Source organism: Oreochromis niloticus, linkage group LG22, assembly GCF_001858045.2.
Source record: "Oreochromis niloticus isolate F11D_XX linkage group LG22, O_niloticus_UMD_NMBU, whole genome shotgun sequence".
Lineage (NCBI taxonomy): Eukaryota > Metazoa > Chordata > Actinopteri > Cichliformes > Cichlidae > Oreochromis > Oreochromis niloticus.
Window position 1 is genome coordinate 17713481 of NC_031985.2, and position 23049 is coordinate 17736529.

The 23049-nt window shown below is 41.5% G+C and overlaps 2 protein-coding genes across 7 annotated transcripts in view; one reads left to right on the plus strand and one right to left on the minus strand.

The window, feature by feature from the left end:
• Window positions 1-591: 591 nt before the first annotated feature.
• On the plus strand, window positions 592-11681 carry tmem79a (transmembrane protein 79a). 2 transcript variants are annotated; one of them, XM_005457263.4, is made up of 5 exons: window positions 592-790; window positions 4190-4978; window positions 5893-6087; window positions 6201-6423; window positions 10168-11681. In XM_005457263.4, the coding sequence occupies exons 2-5, from the start codon at window positions 4282-4284 to the stop codon at window positions 10358-10360; spliced, it is 1308 nt and encodes a 435-aa protein (XP_005457320.1). In that variant the 5' UTR covers window positions 592-790; window positions 4190-4281; the 3' UTR covers window positions 10361-11681. The 2 variants fall into 2 exon arrangements, with proteins under 2 accessions (XP_005457320.1, XP_013131331.1); XM_013275877.3 differs by lacking the exon at window positions 592-790 and adding an exon at window positions 813-931.
• A 2468-nt stretch (window positions 11682-14149) lies between these two features.
• The window catches only part of LOC100690941 (myocyte-specific enhancer factor 2D homolog), a 32837-nt gene continuing 23937 nt past the window's right edge, over window positions 14150-23049 (minus strand). For 2 of the 5 annotated variants that reach the window (XM_005457265.4, XM_005457264.4), the window contains 3 exons: window positions 21476-21544; window positions 19951-20001; window positions 14150-19437 (listed from right to left, as the gene is read on the minus strand). In XM_005457265.4, the coding sequence (XP_005457322.1) occupies window positions 18963-19437; window positions 19951-20001; window positions 21476-21544 (595 nt within the window). In that variant the 3' untranslated portion in view covers window positions 14150-18962. The remainder of the gene's footprint in view (window positions 19438-19950; window positions 20002-21475; window positions 21545-23049) is intronic. The other 3 variants (XM_005457268.4, XM_013275908.3, XM_005457266.4) reach the window with 2 other exon arrangements.

The window sequence follows — 23049 nt, forward strand, 5'->3', positions numbered from 1 at the left end:
ATAGAATATGTGTGTGTGCATGAAAGAGCGACAGATAGAAAGCTGAAGCTGCGAGGAGCAGAAGTAGTGAAGGTGGATCAGTTTAAATATCTGGGTTTAATGCAATGCAATGGACAGCTTGCAAGAGAGGTGAAGGACCGAGTGCCAGGGTGGAGTGGGTCGAGACGAGTGTCAGTGGTGATTTGTAACAGAAGGATAGTTACAACAATGAAGGTGAAAGTTTCTAAGATGGTAGTGAGACCTGCTATGATGTATGGCATGGAGAGGAGGCTCCTGGCCTTCTGTTTCTGTACAGGCCACGCCCCTGTATTCAGGTGAATAAATTAGCCTGTGAAAGGAACTGCGTTTGTTATGAAAAAGGACATTTTTTGTTGTAAATTTGAGGCTGTAAACATGCTTTTTATGTTGTAAAATTGGGCATGTTAACATTTAGGGATTGAGCCATTCTGAGGACAGCTTCTCAAGTGTTCACTAGAGGAACTGCAGCCTTTCAGCTCTGGAATAAAAGTTGATTAGCTGAACACGTGACTTTTTAGTAAAGACAGTAAAGATTAATAGTAAAGATAAACACTCTAACTTTGGCCAAAACCCCGATACAATAAGGCTTCGAGAGAGCGCGATGTTTATGGTGACGTTTCTCGAGCGGAGTGATACCTCTGCACTGTTTCCGTTTCGAGCACCTGGCCTCACCTGTCTGGAACTTTGTTTCCGCTTACGGGAAACGGCGAAACTGGCGACTTTTAAACGAAGTTACGGATTGTTTCAGTGATGTGACCGGATTTAAAAACAGGTAAATCGACCGTTAGCTTTTTAAAAAATATATATTTTAAAACCCAGTGCGGCGAAGAGTCCACGGGCTGAGTCGTACTAAATATAGAGTTGCTAAACAAGTTCTCGCTGACGCTACTGCTGCTTTCACGGGCTTTTAAAGGTACTCTACAAGGCATTTAAAGGCCTAAAAACGTCTCTGTGACACCGCCAGCCTTCACAGCAAACTCTAGACACTAAACTTGATCAACAGTGATCTGTTTTTGAAATACCGATAATGTGGACCAATCGTCCAGAAGCAGAGGTATTTCCTGAGAAATCGCAGCGGCTGCCTCACAAATTTTAATGCGTGTACGGCTTTGAGTACTCCTATCTCACTTTCTTAAATATTTAAGAAAACAAAACATTTGATAACACATTAGATTTTTTTTCAACTTTTTATGACGACTTTGCACAATATTTTCAATCCTGAACAGCTCAAATCAGATTAATGGACGATGCAGTTGATTCTAGGTTGAGGCCTCACAGTGGTGAAATGCCACGAGAACTGCTTTAGTCCTCAGTGTCATAGATTCAAAGAAGTGCTGGAAACGTTCTTCAGAGATGTTGCTTCATATTGATATGATTGCATCACACAGTTGCTGCAGATTTGTGAGCTGCGCATCCATGATGGGTCTCCTGTTCCACCACATGTCAAAGGTGCTCTGTTAGGTTGAGATCTAGTAACTGTGAGTGCAGTGAATTCATTATCATGTTCAAGAAACCAGTTTGAGATGATTTCAGCTTTGTGACATGGCATGTTATCCTACTGGAAGCAACTATCAGCAGATGGGTACACTGGTCTCAAAGAGAGATGGTTAGCAACAGTACTCAGGTTGGTACTAAGGGGTCCAAAGTATACCACAAGAATGTCCCCTAAATTGTTACATCACAAGCAGCCTGAACCGCTGATACAAGGCAGGATGGAGCCATGCTTTCACATTTCTGCCAAATTCTGATCCTACCATCAGAATGTCGCAGTAGAAATTGAGACTCAAACTAAAATGTTATTTGTATAGGACATTTTCAGAAAAAAAATCTCAAGCAACTATAAAATGAATCAAATACAAGTTTAAAAAGATGCATTTTTAGCTGCTTGTTAAAAGGGATCAAATCCACTGATCACAGGCTCAGAAGGATGTAATTGCAGATCTGGAGACCACTGTTATAAAAGCTCTCTCCTTTAAGTTCTCAGCCTTGTGTGATGCAGGCCCTGATCACTTGACCTCCAGGACCTTGCTGGGAATCTAAGGATGTAAAAGTTGACTGATGTAACCTGAAGCTTGTCTCTGCGGAGCTCTAAATGTCAAAGCCAGATCCTTAAAGTAGACTCTGAAGGTAATGGGGAGTCAAGGCAAATGAATTAACAATGTTGTCACGTGGGAATACTTAGGAGATTTAGAAGATAACCTATAGAAGTTTCAAGGAAGCTTTCTTAAGACAAGTGAACAATGAATTGCAGTAATCCAAATGTGATGAAATAAAGGTGTGAATAACGATTTCCAATTCAGAGTGTGACACAATGAAACTGAACTTGGTAATATTTCTCAAGTAGAATCTGAGAGTGAACCAGAGATTTAAACTAAGCATTCAAAGTAAAGGCTGAGTCAGAAGTTACACCTGAGAGAATATTTAGCTAACGTGGCAGAGGATCTAAATTTTCCATAACCTTGGACACAAATCTTTTCGAGGCACAAAAAAAAGGCTTCTGTTTTTGCTTCATTAAGTTGAAGAAAATTGTCAAACATCAAACTTTTAATAGATTCTAAATCGAAGAGTAACTATACAACTTGGAAAGATCTTGGGGCTTAAAGGAGACACACAAATGAACGTCATCTGCATAGATTGATCCAAAAAAGTACTTAATACTGCTCAAAATGTGCTGAAGAAGGACGGAAACAGCCTTCTGGTACACCATAGGCAGGAGAAGTGGAATAGGACCTAGACTTAGAAGCAGCCATGGGAAAGGGCCATTCAGGCAGATGTGATGAGAATCACTTCAAACCAGGCCATGATACACCCACCCAGTATCTCAGTTAACCGAGCAAAAAGTGATGGTCAGCGTTTTTGAAGGTAGACATCAGCAGAACAAATTAATCTCCTGCATGATTTTGCATCAAGATGTCATTGGAGGTGCTGAGAAGACCTGATCATTAATGCTGTATTTTGTCCGAAACGGAGATATTACTTATGTGTGGTTTCTCTCATATTTTAGGCCTGCTTATAGAACAAAATGACTGGGTGTGGATCAGAGGTTAGTGAGGGTTGTCTCTGCCTATCCAGCTACCCTTGGAAAAACACAGATTATATTCTAATGCCCATCAAACCAGATCTTTATTGATATACAGTGAGGTGTCAAAACTTGTCATTAAGGGTGCAGGAGATGTCGTTAGATGTCGTCTTTATGGGGGAAAGAGTTCCAATAAAACAGTTCAATTGAGAGTTTAAAAAAAAGCGCTCAACTTTTCAACAAGAAATACAATAAATATCAAAAAGATTCGTTATGAGATCAACATCTTTATAAAGGAATAAAAATCAATTAGACCAGCAGAAAACTTATCATCAGAAAAAGACTTTGTGAAGAAGATTCAGATGCTAACCACAGAGGGGCAAGTGAAAAGACAGTCTGCAGTCCATCCATCTTCTTCAGCTTATCCGGGGCCGGGTGGCGGGGGCAGCACCTCCCTCTGCCCTGCCACCTCCTCCCGCTTGTCCTTGGGAACACCAAGATGTTCCCAGGCCAGCCAACAGATGTAATCTCTCCAGCGTGTCCTGAGTCTGCCTCCTCCAGGTGGGGAGGATACTACAGTGATGATCACGCAATGGTCTGAGTTTCCTGTTCTTAGCTAAAAGCAGTGGAACCTGGTGTGGTCTTCTGCTGCTGTAGCTCATCTGCTTCAAGTGCTGTGCTGTGTATTCAAAGATCCTCTTCTGCATGTCTTGGTTGTAACAAGTGGTTGTTTGAGTTACTGTTACCTTCCTATCAGCTCAAAGCAGTGCAGCCGTTGCTGGTGAAGTTGCTGCCATGTGATTAGCTGATTAAATATTTGCATTAAAGATAAATTCAACAGGCGTACCTAACAAAGTGGCCTTTGAGTGTACACCATTATCTCCTAATAATTTTGCCGTTCACCCTCTCTGGATTAGTCGTTTATTGCATTTGCGACTCAGACATGTAGTGATTCATGTGTTAAGGTTGTCACATAAATCAGAGCTGCAGTAACATGTTGTATGCACAGTGCTGGTATGTGTGAGGAAAGAGTGAGCCATATCTGGTAACACGCCCATGATAAACAGTGAACTTTGATGTTTTTATGAAGCTCAAGTTGAAGCAGGCTGCTGCTTCAAGCATCGTTATAATGTTTTGTTCCCTCTCTCACAGAGAAATGCGAACAAAGAGGACTTTTAGGAGCAGGTAACAACAGATTCTCAGCAGTGCAGCTGGTATTGACTGGAAATAAAGAAACACCAAGAATGGCTGACCTAATCAACAATACAAGTGAGGAGCTGTCATTTTCACCTACTGGGTCATCTGCAGAGCCACAAATAGCAGTAAGTAAAAAGCCAAAAGAACATAACAGTTTGGAGGACAAAAGAAAGTTTACAGATGAGGAGGAGGAGGAGGAAGAAGAAGAAGGAGAAGATGATGATGTGACCAGCTCTGCTTTTCTGGAGCCAAGCACTTTACCGTGGTCGGCAGACAAAAACCGCGGAGCCCTCACAGACCAGGATGATGGAATCTCGTCAGAAAAAGGAGGATCGGAGCTTGAAGAGAGGGACACGGGGATCAGCAGAGGGAGCCAGGACCTGTCAGAGGAGCAGAGCCAGGAAGAGGGCGATGTGAAGAGCAAGACCAAATGGAGGGAGAGCATGCCCGAGGGGGAGAGGTGGAGGGACGATGAGATTAAGGTGAAGCAGGGTGATAAAGAGGACGGCTCCCTCGCAGATGATGAGGATGAGGAAGATGAGGAGGAAGACGAAGGGGGATTAACGTGGGTCTCGGAAAAATCATCTCCGGGTTTCACGCCACAAGTCACGATTTTGAATCACTCCACGAAAGAGGTCCCCGAGGAGAGCAGGCAACTCAGAGAGAAGGAGGTGGAGCCGGAGATGGAGCACGACTCCGTTGTAGAGGTTTACCAGGAGTGGACAACCAATGATGACAAGTACTGTGAGTATCCCAACCAACCCAGACTCCGCTCTGCTACACCCAGCCCACTTTTTTATTAATATTAATAAGGACCGACTTCTTGCACCGCTGAAATCGGGCAGCACCGTTTTACTCTGAGTGCTCTTATTCTGAAAAATAGTTTCACTTTTGTTTTCAAAGTATTTAAAACGCCATCACAGTCATGAGTTGAGCAGCCGCAGTTGGCACACAGGCACATCTAAGGCACCTCGATATCAGGTATTATGATGTCATCGCATTCCATAACATCCACCTAATAATTGGCTGAAACGGCCTATTTGTGGCTTTTACGCACCTAGAACACCTTACAAAAAGCGCAATATTTTAATTTCACAACAATAAAATCTTGAATTATGCTATATATATGGTTGCCTCAGACACGAGGCTCTACTTAATAGCACAGAAGCTCCACCTCTTCTATTCGTGAGGGGCTGCCAATCAGAAGAGGAGCTTGTTTCACACAGTGGGTGAACTGAGAGGCTGCATCAAGACCAAGTGTAAGATAAATCAGGAAGTGTGAATTATGCAAAGTTACTCTATTAAAGTCAAAGAATAAAACTATGGAGCAGTAATTGAGGATAATAGGTCCATTTTAATTTGATGATCTAATCACATGTTGGTTCTGTTCCAAGTAGGTTAACGTGTTTTCTGGAGCACATTTTTCCCCAGTGAGAAAGTCATTGGTGGCCCGGCCTAGATCTCCCTTTTTTGGTGCTTAACTGGGATTAATGACGCATAATTATGTCTTTAGGTGAATCATGCTGTGGCTTCAGGATGTGTTGTGTCATCTTTTTTGTCACAGTCTCCTTCCTGCAGAGTTACAGATATTGATTTTTCACACTTCAGCGCTTTAACTTTGGCTAATCATAAACCGTAACTGTGTTCTTCCTCCTCAGACCTGTGTGAGCATATCTGCAAGGAGAAACTGAGGGTGGTTTTGGCGATGGTGGCTGCAGCAATACTTTTCCCTTTCCTGGTGTGGGGTGGTTACGCCCTAATACCTTTTGATTCGCCAAAGCTTGAAAGCGCCCCCCTCAGGGTGTTGTACACACTACGCTGCGCATTCTTTGCCAGCGTGCCCATCCTGCTCGGTGAGACTTTAGTGTTTTCCTGTGTTTAAATTCTAATGCACCAAAACAAATTTGTCATGCAAATAAGAAAATGGAGAACAAGAAAATGAGGTGATGATGATCTTTCTCTGCAGGCGTGGTGGTGCAGGGCCTCGCCCGGCTTCGTTACAGCGCGGTCAAGCCCCTCATTCAGAGTAACCTGTTGAACATAGAAGTGGCGGTGCACTGGCACTACGTCAACGAATCGCTTGGCCTCTTCCTCTTCTACTTCCTCCAGCTTGCTGTCATGGCAACCTACATCAGCCAGGACCTCATCAAACTGGTGCCGCTGCTCACCATCGTATTTGTTTTTGGCAGGTACGTGTTTGTGTGCGTGTTGTCAGCAACAGGTAGTTCGGTGATGAAAATATTATGATGATTAGTTTATACCTACTGAATGACACTCTCTCATAAGACTCGTCTCTCATAAGACTTTTCAGACTATTTAAACATGGAGCACAGCGATGATTAAGTAAAACAAGGTTAAATTAAGACATAAATAAGACTATCATCATTCAAAGAAGGCTTCAAGGTGGGAAAAATCAACACAAAAATAAAATAATGCTGTGAATCCAGGCAAAACCCCCCACAAATGATTAGACAGTTGGATAAGGAGGGTTCTGTGTCAAGCCTGCATTGGTGCTGTCTGAGTACTCGAGCGGCAGAGATATTAATGTTGGGTTAAAGTGTGATTGTGATACTGGCCAGTGGTGTGAATGTGAGAGTTTTTGGTTGTATTGCTGTGATAGACTTGCAATCTGTCTGTCAAGTCTTGCTCATTGTCAGCTGGTATAGGCTCATCTTCCCTTAGCCCAAATTAGATAAATAGTAAAGAAAATGCTGATACAGATGGAATTTTATGGATGGAATAATTTTCCAACTTCCTAACAGACCGAAAAAGGCTTCTGTGCTGTTGAAGATGCATCTGAGCTGAACTGATCGTCTTTTTTATCACCATTGAATTAAATATTCGTGCAGAAACTCAAAGAATCCCAAACAAATACAGAGGGAGATGCTTTAACAGCTTGAAAAGATTACTTTCCAAATAAAATCTCATGCATTTCTTTGTTTCTGGTCTATGCTTGCATCGCTGTACCAGTGCTGCTGCAGAGGTATAGTTGAGATAAATTATGAGTTTGTGGTGATGTCACTGTTTGCGTGCAACATGGTCACTCCTGTGTGACCTCATCAGAAGCTTGAATGTCCTCAGCAACACTAATATCAGGAGGGACTAGGACTTGTGGTATAATAAGCTGACATGGTGTCATACCTCTTCCCTGCTTCTATAGCAAGGAGGCTGTCTGGTGAAAGGCTCACTCATGGTACTCAGAGAACCGGGGTTATATACATAACCTTAAAGTTCGGGTCTTTTACATGTGTTGATGGGTAGGTTTTGTCTGAGTGACAAAAGGAAATTAAGGAAATTAGTGCAAGTTTGGCATGTCCTCAGTACCAGTATAGGTGGTCACATCATTGTGCTTGACACAACCAGTGTGTCGATCATAATAGCCTTGTATGATTGGAGTTTAACCATGCATTGCATTAACTTTTGATAATTGGTGCTAAGTAATAATGGGATGATCAGCAGTTTTTGAAGTATTGTTTAAAAAAAACAAAAACTAAACTAAAAGTTTGTCCAGATGTCCGCACGTCATAATGACCAAACCTATTACAGTTCATGCTAAGGGGGAGGGTTGATGACAACACTGTTGCAGTTACTTTACTAAAATCCAGGAGCTGTTGTACGTCAATACGATTTATCCTCCATGAGCTGTGATTGTCCCTATAAAATGATCTCTATCACAGACATAACTTTCATGGATTAAGTGTTAAACCTGTTCGACTGTCGCAGTCGTCTCTGTGAAACCTGGGAAAGGTGCTGAGCAGACAAAAGTCCGGCTAAAGCTGCAAAGTCAGCGTGCTCAGACTCAGAGCCATCATTACTACGACTTCACTAGACTGACTAGGTCAAATTTCTGTGAGACAGAAAGCGAGGCTGTAGTGAGTGTTTTTTTTTTTTTTTAAAAGCTTTTAATATGATTACTCCTCTGATCTTTAAGTGTACAACACTGAACTCTAATCCCTTTAAAATGGTGCTTGATGCTTTAATTGGTTTTTATTTGGTTGCACATTAGCTCCACAAGTATGAGGTAAAGACTGTGAAACCATTACTTTCAAATTATACTGTGCAAGAACAGATAATCATCTTCACTTGTAAAAAAACAAACTATTTGTTTTTGTGCCCTCAGTTAAATGAATAAATGAGGAGAAGCTAAAGAACATGAAGTTCCTTTTCAAACTTTAAAGAATCATCAGACAAAAAAAGCCTTTTTAACAGCCTTTTAAATAAAGTTTCACTCTTTGTTCAGTCAGTGGCTGAAGAAACAAACATGACCCCTCGATCAGTTTTACTAAATATATAGATAGATAGATATATTATCTAAACCACAGAGAGGGTGAGTAACTTGTTATGTAACCTGTTACTTCCTGCTGTTTCTCTGTTGGACTCGTCATGCATGTAACTGCTGGATGCATGCATCATCTGGTTCAACTGGGGATTTGCCCTAAACCTGTCTGATCACCCGTACTGCTGCAGTTACTTTATCCACAGTTTAAAGCTTGCATGCAAAAGAAAAACATCTGCAGTGGGGACATCACAGTGCCGCCTGGTTACAAAAAACAGTGAGCTGATCGTATCGATCCCTGGTTCAAAGAGTGTGCTGCGGGACTCTGAAGACTGCTGATAAGCCAAGGGTACCTCAGGGTTTATTTCTCAAAAATTCCACTCTGAAATTGCATTTTTTTTTTTTTTTTTACATTTGTGCATGTCATTATATTTTGGGTAATCTGCATAAACCAGGGGCGGGCAACTCCTGGCCTCAAGGACTGGTGACCTGCAGGTTTTAGATGTTGATCCAACACTGCTGATTTAAATGGCTTAATTACCACCTCAACATGTCTTGAAGTTCTCCAGAGATCTGGTAATGAACTAATCATTTGATTCAGCCGTGTTGACCCAGGGTGATATCTAAAACCTGTATGACCACCGGCCCTTGAGGCCTGGAGTTCCCCACCCCTGGTATAAACAATTAGGAGCAACATATTTGGCATCGGAAGCGCTCTGGTTTCCATTTGTAGCCAATGTTCTGTTAACTTGTTACATCTGAGCATTCATAAATGGACGGTGTGGAATAAAAGCCAGGGAACACCTTTATATTTCTTTGAAAAACCATGCACAGTTATAAGCAGGTGGTGAATAGAGCAGAAAGTCTTTGCCCTGGTATCCACTGATCATACTGGAAACTTGTCCCAAGAAGCTAGGTCAGCAAAGTAGCCTAAAGATTTCTAGATTGTATTCAGCAAATGTAAGTTTATTATGTACTTAAAAAAAAAAGACAGAGCCCAATCTCTCCAGTCCTGTCCCTTACGTTTTCTCACTTAGTTGTGCATTCACGGCCATTCTGATTGTCGGATTTACGGATGGCGTGGATGAAGGGAGATGACGTTTAAATAACCAGACTTCTTTTTCTAACCACAGAAAATCGCCCCCTGCTGGCCATTAGAAAAAATGCAAACCAGAGGCTACGTTCTTCTTTTCATAAGCAGTCTGCTGCCTCCACCACAGCTGATTTAAAAACTGCTGTAATGATTAATGCATTTAGTTTGCAACTCGGGCTGAGAGCTCTGAGACGATAATTAATTCTTCCTATACCACAGCACTTTGAGCTACATACTGAAAAACAGGGCCTCAAATCTCCAATACTCCATCACATTGTGCCCTGAAAAAGATCTCAGACAGTCTTGAAAACACAATGACAGAAAATTAGGACACTTTAAAAAAAAAAAACCTTCTATTAAGCCATTAGTGCAGCTTTGAGTCATCAAGCACTCGATACAAAAACAGATGAAAAAGCATAAAGGAGCTGCGCTGTCTAATGTTCCTGCTGAAAGGAGAGAGTGGGTGTGTGGGCTGATGCGGGCAGTGATCAGATCTTCTCTCATTATTGTGTCGTCTGTCCAGCTGCTGGTGACTGTGCTTCAAACATCTGCCTCTCGTTGCAGGCTGATCTACTGGCTCTGCCTCTCCCTGGGCAGCAGCGCCAGAGGCTTCGGCTTCGGCTTCTCCTTCTTCCCCATACTGGTCATGCTGGGCACCAACCTCTACTTCGTGTGCTCGTCGATGGGACAAGACGGCGTCTTTGATGTGGCGCCGCCCACCTCGGCTCCTCCACCCAGGCAGCGCTGGTGGGGTTAAAAGGGCGTGGAGCGGAGAGAGACAATGAAACCTGTAATATAATACTTGGAGTATAACGACACAGTTTTTGCTCACAGACAGCTCGTTCTGTTCTGGGGGGGTTGAGAGGACGTTTGGTTAAAAAAAACAAACAAAAAAAAAAAAAACAACCAACCCCCCCCCCCCCAAGTTTTAATAAAGAAGTCATCTGCTGATGAGAAAATTACAAAAATATGTTTTATGATCATTGATCAGCAGTGTTGTGAACATGTGGCTACTTCACCAGGTTGATGTGAAGCAGCTGCAGCAGGATGCTTTTTAAAAAAAAATATTTTTGTATAATTTAGCCTTGATGCATCTCATTATACGAGGCTGTTAATCAGTGACATCAGAAAAGCTGAATCAGTGCTTTCCCAGGAATAGCGACTCCAGCACCCCATCAGGAAATATGATGCGGCGATAAATGTGAGAAAACACTCAGTTCATGAAAAGCTAAAGGATTATGACTTCTCAGTGCGAAATGTTTCCTCTGACCTCTTTCTGTTTACAAAGAATTCAAACGTACGAGCTCCAGTTATGCTGTGGGTGAAGAAAGTGACTTTAAAAATGTTAAAAACCGGAGTGTCAAAATCATTTCCACTCACACGCCAAAAAGTGAACAATCTACTCTAAAGTGGCTCAGACCCCTGAAACCGCTGCGTGATAATCTGGAGGGAAACCTTTAATCAACCGTCCAATCATAAAACAGATCACTCTGTACAGTTGTCTTTTTTTTTTTTCTTGTTTTTGAACTTAGCTTTGAGCAGGTGATGATGTAGACAAAACGGTGTATATAGATTTAACATTTTGGACGCCCTCATGAGATGATCCGTTCTTAATGACCTACAACTCTGTAGTCTCATGTTTTCTGCTGATGTAGTACTTTGTTTGTATATCTACTTGTTCTTTTTTCACTTGAGGTCATATTTGGTGGCTTAAACTTTAAAATACACAAACTAAAACAAAATATCTGAACTCTCGACATAAGAGGAGAATTAAAAGATTTTGAAATCATTGTCTTCCATTTATTTTATTTTCACACTGCTGCTGCCAGCTGTGGCTTTTTAAACGTAATATTTATAACTGCGCCTGTTAAATGCACCTTTGTTTTGATCAAAGGCTCTTCTTTGTTCATAGCAGCACAAACTGAAATCCTATTTTTGGATTGTCCTTTTTTATGTCTGTGTGTCCAAAGGATGTTTTGTGTTTACCCCCCCTCATGCTGTCAGTGGTAAATATGTAAAGAAAATGTCAATATCTGGGCCCCTGAATGAGTTCAATAAATCTTTATTATGAAACATGATAACGGTGCAGCTGATTATTCAGATTAAAATGCCTCATTTCATCAATTCTGTCCGGGAAAGGGCGAGTCGATGTTCTGAGTTTCGGTAACATCAGAATGTAAAGCTGAAAAAATGCCCCCAGTCCTGAAAAGCAGACCGCAGAGCCACGATCGCAGTGACCCGACGAAGCTCGTGGAACGCCGTGAGTAACGCTGCATCGAAACCAGCAAACGACGGACGTGAATGAACTCTGAGTCAGTGCCACAGGGGTGAAGTCCATTACTGCGTCTGACATCAGAGGGATTGTGAACCCGCCACTCGCCCATCTAATATCAATCATTAACATTATCCGTGTAACGATGTGTTCAAATCAATAGATTCAATCCTTTTCTAACAGAGTCCGTCAAACATCCCAGAACTGTGGTGCCAACACAAAGCTGCTTTAAATCTGTGTAACTTTCTTTTTGCTAAAGTGTAAGCAAACAGTCACTTATTGGTTCACAACAAGCTGCTTGAATGTTCACACACACACCTTTGTCTCTTTAGACATGTGTCTTGGTTGCCATGTTTGCTTTAGTTTCCCCAGCCTTTGTCATGTCATGCGTGTGCATGTACACACCCATCATTCTATATGAAACTTTTTTCATGTCGGGCTTGTTGTGACCTGTGCAGGAATTCCAACAAACTCGCAATCTGATCGGAAACTACCCTTGAAGGGAGCCGATGAAACGAGCTTAGAGCCACCTTCATTTGCTGACTCGTTTTTTTTTCTCTCTGCGTTTTATTTATTTTCTTTTGTAAATGAATAGAAATGACATAAAAGTTACTAAGGCTGTAGTCTGGTCAGGCGGTTACTTTGAGGATTGATCCAGCAGGAACAGCCTGCTGTGAAAAACATGTTTGTTTACATTTCTGTTGACAGTGACTGAGCTTTTACTCGGAGGTGGCTCCAAACTGACAGACATCGTATCAGGTAAGTCCTGATACCAAGTCGCAGGTGTGGCTACGTTTTGTTTAAACCGATGACCAAGAAGTTGAGTGTAAATTATAGACTGGATCTAAAGTCCAGCAACAGTTTCTAATGTGGACTTTGGAACATGTTGTGTGTCACAGGTTAAACTGCCAACAAGACTCGTCTGTTAGGATGTTCATGTGCGAGTGAGAACATAGCACAGTTAAATAGTGTACTTGGGTATTCTGACTTCCTCCCTCAGTCCAAAGACTGCATGAAGTGTACAGATTAAAGCACTGTGTGAAGCAGCCTGTAGAGGACTATATAAATGCCAGCTGATGAAAAACAAGATTTTATGCCTATTTCAAGGTTATTTAAGCCGAAAATCCTAGAAAAGGCAGGTAGCCACAGCCCTAAAAATACTGACAGCACTGTGATCATATAGGGATGGACATGGCCAGCAACAATACTCAGCTAGGCTGTGGTCTTTAAACAATACTAGGTTTTTACTAAGGGGCTTAAAGATATCCCCACACCATTACACCGGCAGCCTCAGCAGTTGATAAAAGGCAGGACTGACACAATTTGATCTTTTTTTTTACACAAAAGTTTTCCAAACTTGGCGAGTTGTAGCCTCAGTTTCCTTTTCTCATTTGACAACAGTGGCACCCATTGTGGTCTTCTGCTGCTGTAGCCCATCTGCTTCAAGATTCAGCGTGCCATTCGTTCACATGCGCTCTTCTGCATGACTCAGTTTGAATTTCATCTCGTTACCTTGACCACGTCTGCACACCTCGAGGGCACTGTTACTGCCATGTGATTGGCTGATTAGAGACTAGCATTGACAAGCAGTTGAAGTACTTCTATTTAGCTGTTAATGTAAAGATCTTATCTGCCAATAATCACATTTTAATTTTTAAAACCAATTTTGGTGTTAAACTGAGTAACTTTTACCTTTCAAAAAGACTTAAATCAGTAATTTAAAAAAAGAATTGCTTATATAAAAACATTATTACCAGTAATTCCATTTTTATCTAATGCCACACTTGTTTGCATTAAAAACAGCTTTTATTTCTCTGCTTTTAGCAGTTTCCCCCCTGTGAAACATCAATGCAAACCCTTTAAATTACAATGAGTAGAAGTCCATATACAATAACAACGCTTTAAAAGATATTAGCTTTTTAGAAAAGCTACAATTATTCATTCTTAAATCTCAGATGTTGTTGATGCACAGCTGCTGCTCACCTCCTCAGAGGTTGTGAGAGATGAGCTAAATTTGGCCGTCTGGTTATTGTTGAATGTGCGAATCAAACCTCCGTCTCACGTGTTTGTAACTGTGACAATGAACAGAGGATGAAGAGGGGAGGGAAAAAAGAAAAGAGAGACACGCAAATGCACTAATGGACTGAATTCACAAAGACTTCTGGGTATTTCGCTCCTCTTGCTGTGCCGCCACATGTTCCGGATGAGTCATTATAGAAGCACTTTTGCCCCCACCTCGACACAGGAACAAAAAAAATGAATCACAGATCCAAATTCATTTCACTCAGTTTGTCTATTTAATATATAAAATACGGTAAAACATACGCAAAAAGGATAAGGTTTCAAGGGACTTGGATACTTTGGTACAACAAACACTTTTTTGTAAAAGCGGTATAGAATTTCAATAACATATCAGTGCATACTTTGTATATGAAAATATACACAAACTGTATATCATTCTCAAAAAAAACAACAAAAAAAGAAATATTTTCTTTACAACAAAACCCAAAGCAGACCAGCTCAACACAATATATTAGCTATAAATTTCATCTTTAGTATTTCATATGCTACATTATTCTGAGTTGCTTTAAAACTCATCTCTGATGCATGTCCTTATCATTACGTAACATATGTCGTTGTTACCTGTATCCCATGCATTTACATGTTTCAAATTTCAGGATTTTACTAATTTCAGTTGTTTCCCGTTTTATAAATATATTCTGTATCTTAATTAAAACTGCAGCATTTAACTGGTATTTCCTTCATTGCATTTGCTAATACCACAATAACTGATCGTGCAATTGTCAGCAAAGTTGCCTCAAAAAAGGAAACCAGTACTATATGTTTATGATACGGAAGAGAAAAATAAGAGAGAGGAAATTAAAAACAGTTGGCTATCCTACACAAAAAATAGCAATAAAATAAAAGCTCCATAATAATATCATTATAATAATAATAATAATAATAGACAATGGAACTGTCACCAGCACAAATTAATCCAAAAATAGTGAGATTCTAAAAAACATTGTACACAACAAGTAACAGGGGTGCAGGTTTTCATTTCTCATATAGATTGTCTTGTGACTACACTGCTAGATTGGACAGAGAACCTTTTTTTTTCCCATTTTGTACATGAACAAAGCCAATCGGTGTGGTGTCACATTTCAGTCAAACATCAGCGCCCACAGACACGAAGAGATGCCACTGAAGGTGAGTTTTTCTAAAAGTGGAAATGAGCGGGTGGTACGAGAGGAGATCGTTAGCTCTGTCTGCAGGAAGGCGGACACCCATCCCGAGTGTTCAAAAGGAATAGTTTGACATCTTGAAATTTCTTGATGGGATGTAGGCCGGAGAAGATGCTCGATACGACGGTCCAGCGGTCACACTCTGCCTGCCAGCACCTCTAAAGCTCACTCTGTCATTTTAACTAAAAAAAAAAAAGAAGTGCTGCATTAACTTTGAGATCTCACATCTCAACTCTGAGATGTGCCGCGGCTTGTAGTTGTGTAATGTAAATGCCTGAGCTCGATACTTTTATAGTATTGTGAAAATGGATGCAGACGACGCATAGCTCCTTTTAAATGAGCTCGAGCTGACTTTATGGTCGCTAACACCAAGACGTGTCAGGTGGAGACATCCAAATTTATTTATGTGCTTTTTACACAAGCGGTGGATGAAAACCACAAATTTAATTGAAATCTTCATTTGGATTTAAGCACGTGAACAAATATGAAGTCCAATTTTTAAGTGTAAAAATTATCCAAATGGTGACACAGGCCTGCAGACGGTTCAAGATTCTCACTTGGAATTTTTCTCTCTGACATCGGAATTTGCCACAGCTGGTCACATTTAGTCGGTTCAGCATGGAAATGTGATATGCATACATATTAGGATTCTAAATTTATAACTAGCATGCCTTTAGAGAGCCTCAGAGTTCATCTGGAAACCAAACCTTTCACTGTAAGGTGTCGCCATGGCTATCATTCCTGATCTCCTCCGGGTCCTGATGCAGGGATCTACTGCATGTTAGGCCAATGTGTAAATAATACACATAAAATGCTTTGATTGGTGACATATCTAATTTGACTTATGCCTTAGATGCCCAAACAACCGAATCTAGACTCATATTGTGTGTAAGGAGAAAAATGGGCACCCTTTTTAACCCTGAGTTTTTGAAACTGTGATTCTCATTAACCCTTATAACAAAATCCACAAAAAATGTTTTTGCTATATCATGTTGTGTATGATATATTTTGATTATATACTTGTTATATATTTCTTTGTATCGCATTTGATACATTGGGTGTTTTGGCAACTTTTTGTTAACAACAATGTTAATTTTAGACAAAGAAAAAGAGTTTTGTCCATAAGATTTTAAAATTATGGCAAGTATTGATCAAGTTAACGAGATAGAGGTCTCAGAAACTCCTGTATTAAGGGCATTATAGGGTTAAGAGACACTAAAGATAACTGACAACTTTCATGCTTGCATCACTTCCCGACTGATTCTAATGGATTTGTGTTGCTCTGACAAACTCTATAACATATAATAAAATAACATATATTCACTTTCTTTAGTGATTTTTGGGAAACTTGTATTTTAACGTTTCAATGTGCAGCTGTAAATAATGTAAATAACTCGCTTTTGTAAATGCAGCATTAGAGGTAAGCATCAGGCGTGCTGGCTGGTGTTTTGTGTACATACTGACCACTAAAAGCACAGATCTCCTCGTTCCCACTCACTGTATAACTATTCCTTAAAAAAAAACTTCTCCAATAAGCGCTCTTTGAAAGTGTTGGCTGTTAAATTGCTAACCGTGGCTGACTGAGAGGGGAAAGCAGCGCTAACCTGAAATCAGTGGAGTGAAAAACTACCCTCCACACACACTAGGAAAGATGATGATGATGATGACGATGAAATACCTCAGCAACGCCGCCGCTAGACGCGTCAGTCTTTTGAGAAAATCCCACGCGGCCCCAATGTCTTTTTCCGACTCGCGCCATGAACCCAGAGTCGGCGTCAAACGCTGCTCACCTACACTGACGGAAAGGTGTAGGATTGTTTAAATAACAGCCGGTCTGCACTTTGAGCATCGTCTCCAGGGGGGGGGAAGGTAAAATAATCGAGAGCGATAAACAGCCTGGGTTCACACACCAATACACACACTTGAAATGGTTCAACGAAAAACAGATTTGTTCAAGAAAAGCTACACTTAAACGTCAAACTTGGTTTTCCCGATGGGAAAAAAAAGAAATTGTCAGCTTACCGTGACGTGGAAAAGATTTTACACGAGTCCGTCAAAGTGTATTTTACCTCTCTACGCTAGAAGTGAACGGCAGTGTCCTGATAATAAGTTTATGTCACGGTGTAGGATTCCTTCTTTGATCGTGGGTTCTTTTCTTCAAAAAAAAAACGAAAGAAGAAGAACTGTGGCAAGCGAATATGATGACACCACAACCAAGCAGGCCTCTGTGAGTGAGAGACGGAAAGTGCACACACCATCAACACTAGAATAAAATAGGTTTACTTGAAACACGTCCGATCCGCCGGCACCACCCAGCGCGGCGTAACCCCTGCACCTGTATCTCAAAACATATCAAATGCACACTCATATATGCAAACAGATCCACTGAGAATCAACACATTGCTTGTTTTTAGGGATACCTAGCAAAGTCTATGCAAATATATTCATATGTACATACACGTCGTTGAAGCCGAAAAGCTATTTTTACTTTGTCGCCAACTGAAGCGGTAGAAATATAGAAAAATGTCTTTTTCCTTTCACTTTTTCGAAACACGGCAAAGAGCTAAGGAGAGCTATAGAGAGCTAAAGAGGACATCAAAGCTTTTTTTGTATAAGGAGTGATTTTTATACAAAGTCGGAATTCCTACTTCTGGACGACTAACAGAGTTTTAAAATACCAACAGATAGAGAACACTTGGACTTAGAGAACCAAATACTTCCCTACTCCAAAAGTAAAATAAAATCATTTTAAAAATAAAAAGAGCCAACAGAGGCTCAAAAAACTCCTACTATTGAATTTCACTTGGATGGCATCTACTCCTGGTAATAAGCTGAGTGACCGGCTGGATTTCCATCCGAGTTCCAGAGGAGATGAGGTGAGAGGACGGGAGGAGCACCCCAGTCTGTGAACAAAGTGACCGCCAATACAATTCTCAATGTTTCACGACAGTGCGAGCGATAGCATGTCCCTATAGAGAACAGGGGCATTTGGCATTTTTGTTTGTCTCTCTTTTTTATTTAAATCTCAAAGAGAAGTTGATATTGGCACTCTGGCGAGGTGCTCGACTCACACAGCCGCAGAGTGCCACCTGAGGGGCTCGGGGCCTGCCTGGTTGCATGAGGTCGTGGCAGCAGAGGCAAAAAAAAAAAAAAAAAAAAAAATCCTTTGACGCAGAAATATTCTTACCTAGAAAGACCTTTGCTTGAGTCTGTTTTGGTCAGTGCCAAGAATCGCTCAGTCTTTGTCCAGATAAAGTTATTTCCTTTAGTGCAGTTTGGAAGTGCCTTACAGGAGAATCGACAGCACGCAGCCTAAATAAACGCTGGATTCTGGAGAGCAGGAAGTGGCGAGTCGTGCGGCATTAGTCCCGTAATGTCGACAGGCCACGAGTCACGTTGTGTTAAAATGAAAGGAGGTCGATGTAAATACATGGAGGCGATACGGAAACCGTGTGAAAGAGAAATGTTTGTTTTGTGGTTTCACTTTAAACAACTTATTTCTACCAAAGAAGAAAAAGAAAATTATCAATATGTGGGAGTCCATTCAAGCAAGAAGGCTTTAAAAATCTACTGTCCCTCCATCCGAGGGGCTAAAATATCCAGCTGAGCTCGGAGCCGTCCATCAGGATTTTTATGCTTGTTTTTATGTTTTTTTTGGCAAAGCCTCTGAAGTCTGGGTGACGCAGCTGAGTAATATAACTGTGTGTGATGATAGTGTCACATGGCAGTGGGGTCGGGGCAGTGGTGGTGGTGGGGGGGGTGGGACTAAGAATGAGTGTGGGTGCGTGTTGTGGGAGTCACCAAAACTTCACTGTGGGTGCAGAGAGGAGGTGTTAGTGCCTTTATGTGACCCAGGCATCCAATCTCATGCGCTTGATGTTTCCTCCCTCCTGGTCTTGTTCGTTTGACGCCCTGAGGAGCTCGGCCGACGGGCTGAAGTCAGGCGGCACGGACCGGCTGGTGGGACCTGCCGAGCTGCCACCTCCGCCGCCGGCCCCACCGCCTCCTCCTCCTCCCGCAGTGCCACCTCCAGCCACTCCAGCGTCGTCGCGGTCGCTGCCTTTGAAGGAGCTGGCGTTGCTGCTTACGCTGTCTGCGGGCGAGCGGCCGGTCGGGGGCTCCAGGCACAGCAGGGAGCCGGGGTATTGAGGCGGGGCAGTCAGGATGGTACCTCCCGAGGTCGAGGATGGCGTGGTAGACGGAGGAGGGCAAGGGGTGCTGCGATCCCGGCCGGGCGAGACGGGCTCCGACTTGATGCTCACGCCGGAGTTTGTGTTGACGGTCAGCATGGCGCCTTGAGGGATGTTGGTCACCGGCCTGAGAATGGGGTCACAGAGGCAGAGGAAGAAATATGGAAGGAAGATAAGGGGCAGAACAAAGAGGAAAAGCAAGAGACAATTTACAAATAATTAGCCACTTGACAAAAGGGAATATGGAAAAACTGGAAAACCACTCATGTGAAGACATAAACCCACATTACGAAGCACAGCACCAACAGGGAAAAGCAACACTCGATTATTCCATAAAAACAATCAATTCTGAGCCTTTTAAAAGCAGGAGTTAAGATCCCAACTGCTCCCAAAAGATCAACAGAACAGCGGAACAAGCGTGAAATGATTCGAGTGACAGGGTGGTTTGCAGTGAGTCAGCTGTGACGGTGTAGAAACTCCAGAATGAGAAAACACAAAGTAATCTCGGGTTAGAGAACATGGCGGAAACCGGAACTAAGTCTCTTTTCCTGTTTGACTGCAGACGGCACCAGACATGCTAAGAGAGGGAGGCAGCCAAAAGCGCACAGACACACAGGAAAAAGGAAGTGTGATACAGTACCGGCCCAACCACTCATCTCTACCCAAGAGCAGGTTGGACGGAGAGCCAACACTGTGGGAAGAAAACAAAATGTTGGAGCCCAAACCAAAGGGAACAGGTGGACGAGAAGGCATGTGTGGAGAGAGGTGTGAAACATTATTGCGGGCAACGTTTTCTTTTCAACAACAGCAATAATGTTCTGAATGTTTTGGAAGCAAAAGCACAACAAAACCCATAAGAAAATCTTGTTTTCTGATCTACAAATACAAAACGTGTGGAGCTTTTATGCAGGAATTCAAGCGTTAATCGGAACACCTGAGTGTGGACGGTGGCCCTAAAGAAGTAATAGAGTACAGGATCGAATGCAAAAACAGGAAGATCTTGGACAAAGTTCTTTTCCTCAAAGCTTGAAAATGGCGAACATGATGGCATGCAAATCATGTGGTCCGAATTATTACTTTAATGTTTGTGCCTTTTGTCTAATTGTTGTTTAAGCTTTTGCAGCTTTTTGTGATTGTTTTTTTTTTTTTATCCTTAAGGGCCACCGTATCCATGTATGTTTAAATTTAAAAAAAAAAGATAATTTATTTATAAATGATCTATTTAACTAAATATCTATTGGCCTAATTTGGAAATACACTGTGAAAACAATCCAAGACCTAAAAGCTTAAGCAAAGTCCACGAAATACCTCAAAAGTCTTAATTCACCCCTCATTTCTTTATATTTTGCTTCCAAGGAGAAAGACTTCTTGAACAGTAGTTCCTATTTATTTAGGATTTCTGAAGGTCCTTCAAAGTGTTTCTTTGGAAATTGGTTGTTTTTTTCACTCATTTCCTGTCCAATCCTTGTACCTGAGCATTTTTTGTTTTGTTTGTTTGTTTGTTTGTTTGTTAAACCACTTAACACCGAACTGTGAATCATTCAAGCATAAAAAAGCCCCTAACTGTTTTCAATGCATAACAGACAATTTAGCAAAGAACCAATTAGAAGTGTATTTTTTTAGGAACGTTGTTACCAGCTGCCTGTCACAAAAACTGAGTTTGTTCCGATTTCTTTAGTGAAACACAGAAGAGGCTCTGTCATGGTTTGGGCCTTCTTTGATGTTGAGGATCATGTCAAAATTGATGATGAACACACAAAACACACAGGTTTTTGCCTTATGCACTCTTTTCCCATACAGGTGTAAATAAACTGCTGCATGTATTTCCAATTTTCCTAGCAAAACATAAAGAAATGAGGAGTAGCTTCAAGGCCTTTATCATAGACGGAGCAATCCTTTCTTTTACAGTCTAAATATTCTTAAAAGCTCTTATTGAAGAGTTCTTCCTGCTCTGTCTTTGCAAAATTAATAATAAGCTCAAAAAGTTTATTTTTAAGGCCGGTTGTTAGTAAAAAGAATAGAAGAAACGTTGTCTACGGCAGCACGCACCCAGTGTTGTTTGTGTTTTAGACAGAATCCCATTCAAGTGCAAAGTGGACTACAGCCCCCCCTACAGACAAGGTCATGACATTTCACACACGCACACACTATTAGTGGCTTTTCACCTCAGATTGGCAGCCAGACTGGACACCTGGCTAGACAGCTCGCTGCTCTGTTTGTCCACGCCCCACATGCTGTGGACGAGAGGAGAGAACACACTTCAAGGCTCTGGTGCTCACGCTACCAAACCCCAACCCAGCTCACACAGCTTTTCAGTCACACCCACACCGCACTGATATAATCCAGTCCAGATGCTGCTTATTAAGGGAGAAAAACAGTGAAACCATCTGCTTAACTTGATAACAGTTTCTCTAAATCACACTGCATTTCCTCCATATTGAAAATAGCATCACACTGTGTATGCAAGTCCCGAATTACATAGAAATTACGTATAATTATTCTTCCTACGTTCCTAGCGGAAGATCTAACATCTTCACATGAGGCGAAGTCTGACTGAATGTTTTCATAAAGGACGAGCCAGAGTTGTGCTGACAAACAAATGTGGGCAGGTTTGTTTCCTAAAATGAGGAACCATTCACATCAGGACCGAGGAACTGTGGTGATTTTTTTAAACCGTTTCTCTTGGATCACTTCCTATAAATTTTCAGGTTGACTGACAAAATAGAGTTTATCAAGGATTGAAATCCTTTTTGTGTTTCCCTCCTGAGCTGAGGGAAGTCAAAACTAAATTAAACCTATAGAGACAGAGTGCATTTAGGTCCCACCCTCACACAGCTAACCTGTGACTCTGTATTTAGTGAAGGTGCCTCCACCAAGAAAAGTTGAGTAACCCAGAACTAAGATTTTGATAAACTCCTGAATTGAAACACTGAGCCACTCAGGAGAGAACAAAAGTGGATTGCAGGATTAAGACGATTGTAAAAACTGTATAACCCCGACAGTGAAGCCTAATTTAGACTACGTATTTGGCATCAGAGTGATGTGTAGTTATATTTTTTAGGGAGGTTACTACGGAGGGTATCAGAAAGGTTTGGAGTTACGATGTTGCAACAGCTCAGATTTAACGCAGATCTAACCCGCTGTCAGTACGCCAACATGTCCACTTTGTCGCTGATTGGTTAAATATCTAAACATCTCTTTGTCATCGCTATGATTTTTACATGAAGCTAAAGGATTGTGACAGTTTGTAGACTCTGGGCAACTCAGAAGGCTGTAACGTTATGTCTGCAGTGAAACGCCTACACACACTCGACAGTTTTAGCATCTTTATAAGGTGATTGTAAGCCTCGCTATGAATCCTGGATTTAATCAATTCGGGTAGAACAAGTTTGATGAATGTAGACTCTACGAGGTTAATGCTGACTGAACTGGGATGAAGACAAATGGCTGTTGTATACGCCGGCCTGGCTCTGATAACAGCTGGATGATAGATCATACAAACAACTTTCTGCTGCCAAACTTCAAATAGATTTCATTTTTAACCTTTCTTTTTCCGTTCCAAGTTTAGTGCAAATGATCTGACTTTGTGTTATTTTGCTTCTGAGGCAATTAAGTTTTACTTCCATATATTCTATTTAAGTTTGTTTGGTGCTGTCTGGTTGATAAGCGTGTGAGTAGATAAAGGCTGTGGCAGCAGGGTCATCCTAAGTTTGTCCCACACTATCTTTGGTAACAAAAC

What these genes read in the sequence shown, in the direction of transcription:
- tmem79a (XM_005457263.4), top strand. Translation starts at nt 4,282, where the DNA reads ATGGCTGACCTAATCAACAATACAAGTGAGGAGCTGTCATTTTCACCT. An exon ending in CAGCGTGCCCATCCTGCTCG is followed by an intron (nt 6,088 to 6,200) that starts GTGAGACTTTAG and finishes CTTTCTCTGCAG; the next exon opens with GCGTGGTGGTGCAGGGCCTC. An exon ending in ATCGTATTTGTTTTTGGCAG is followed by an intron (nt 6,424 to 10,167) that starts GTACGTGTTTGT and finishes CTCTCGTTGCAG; the next exon opens with GCTGATCTACTGGCTCTGCC.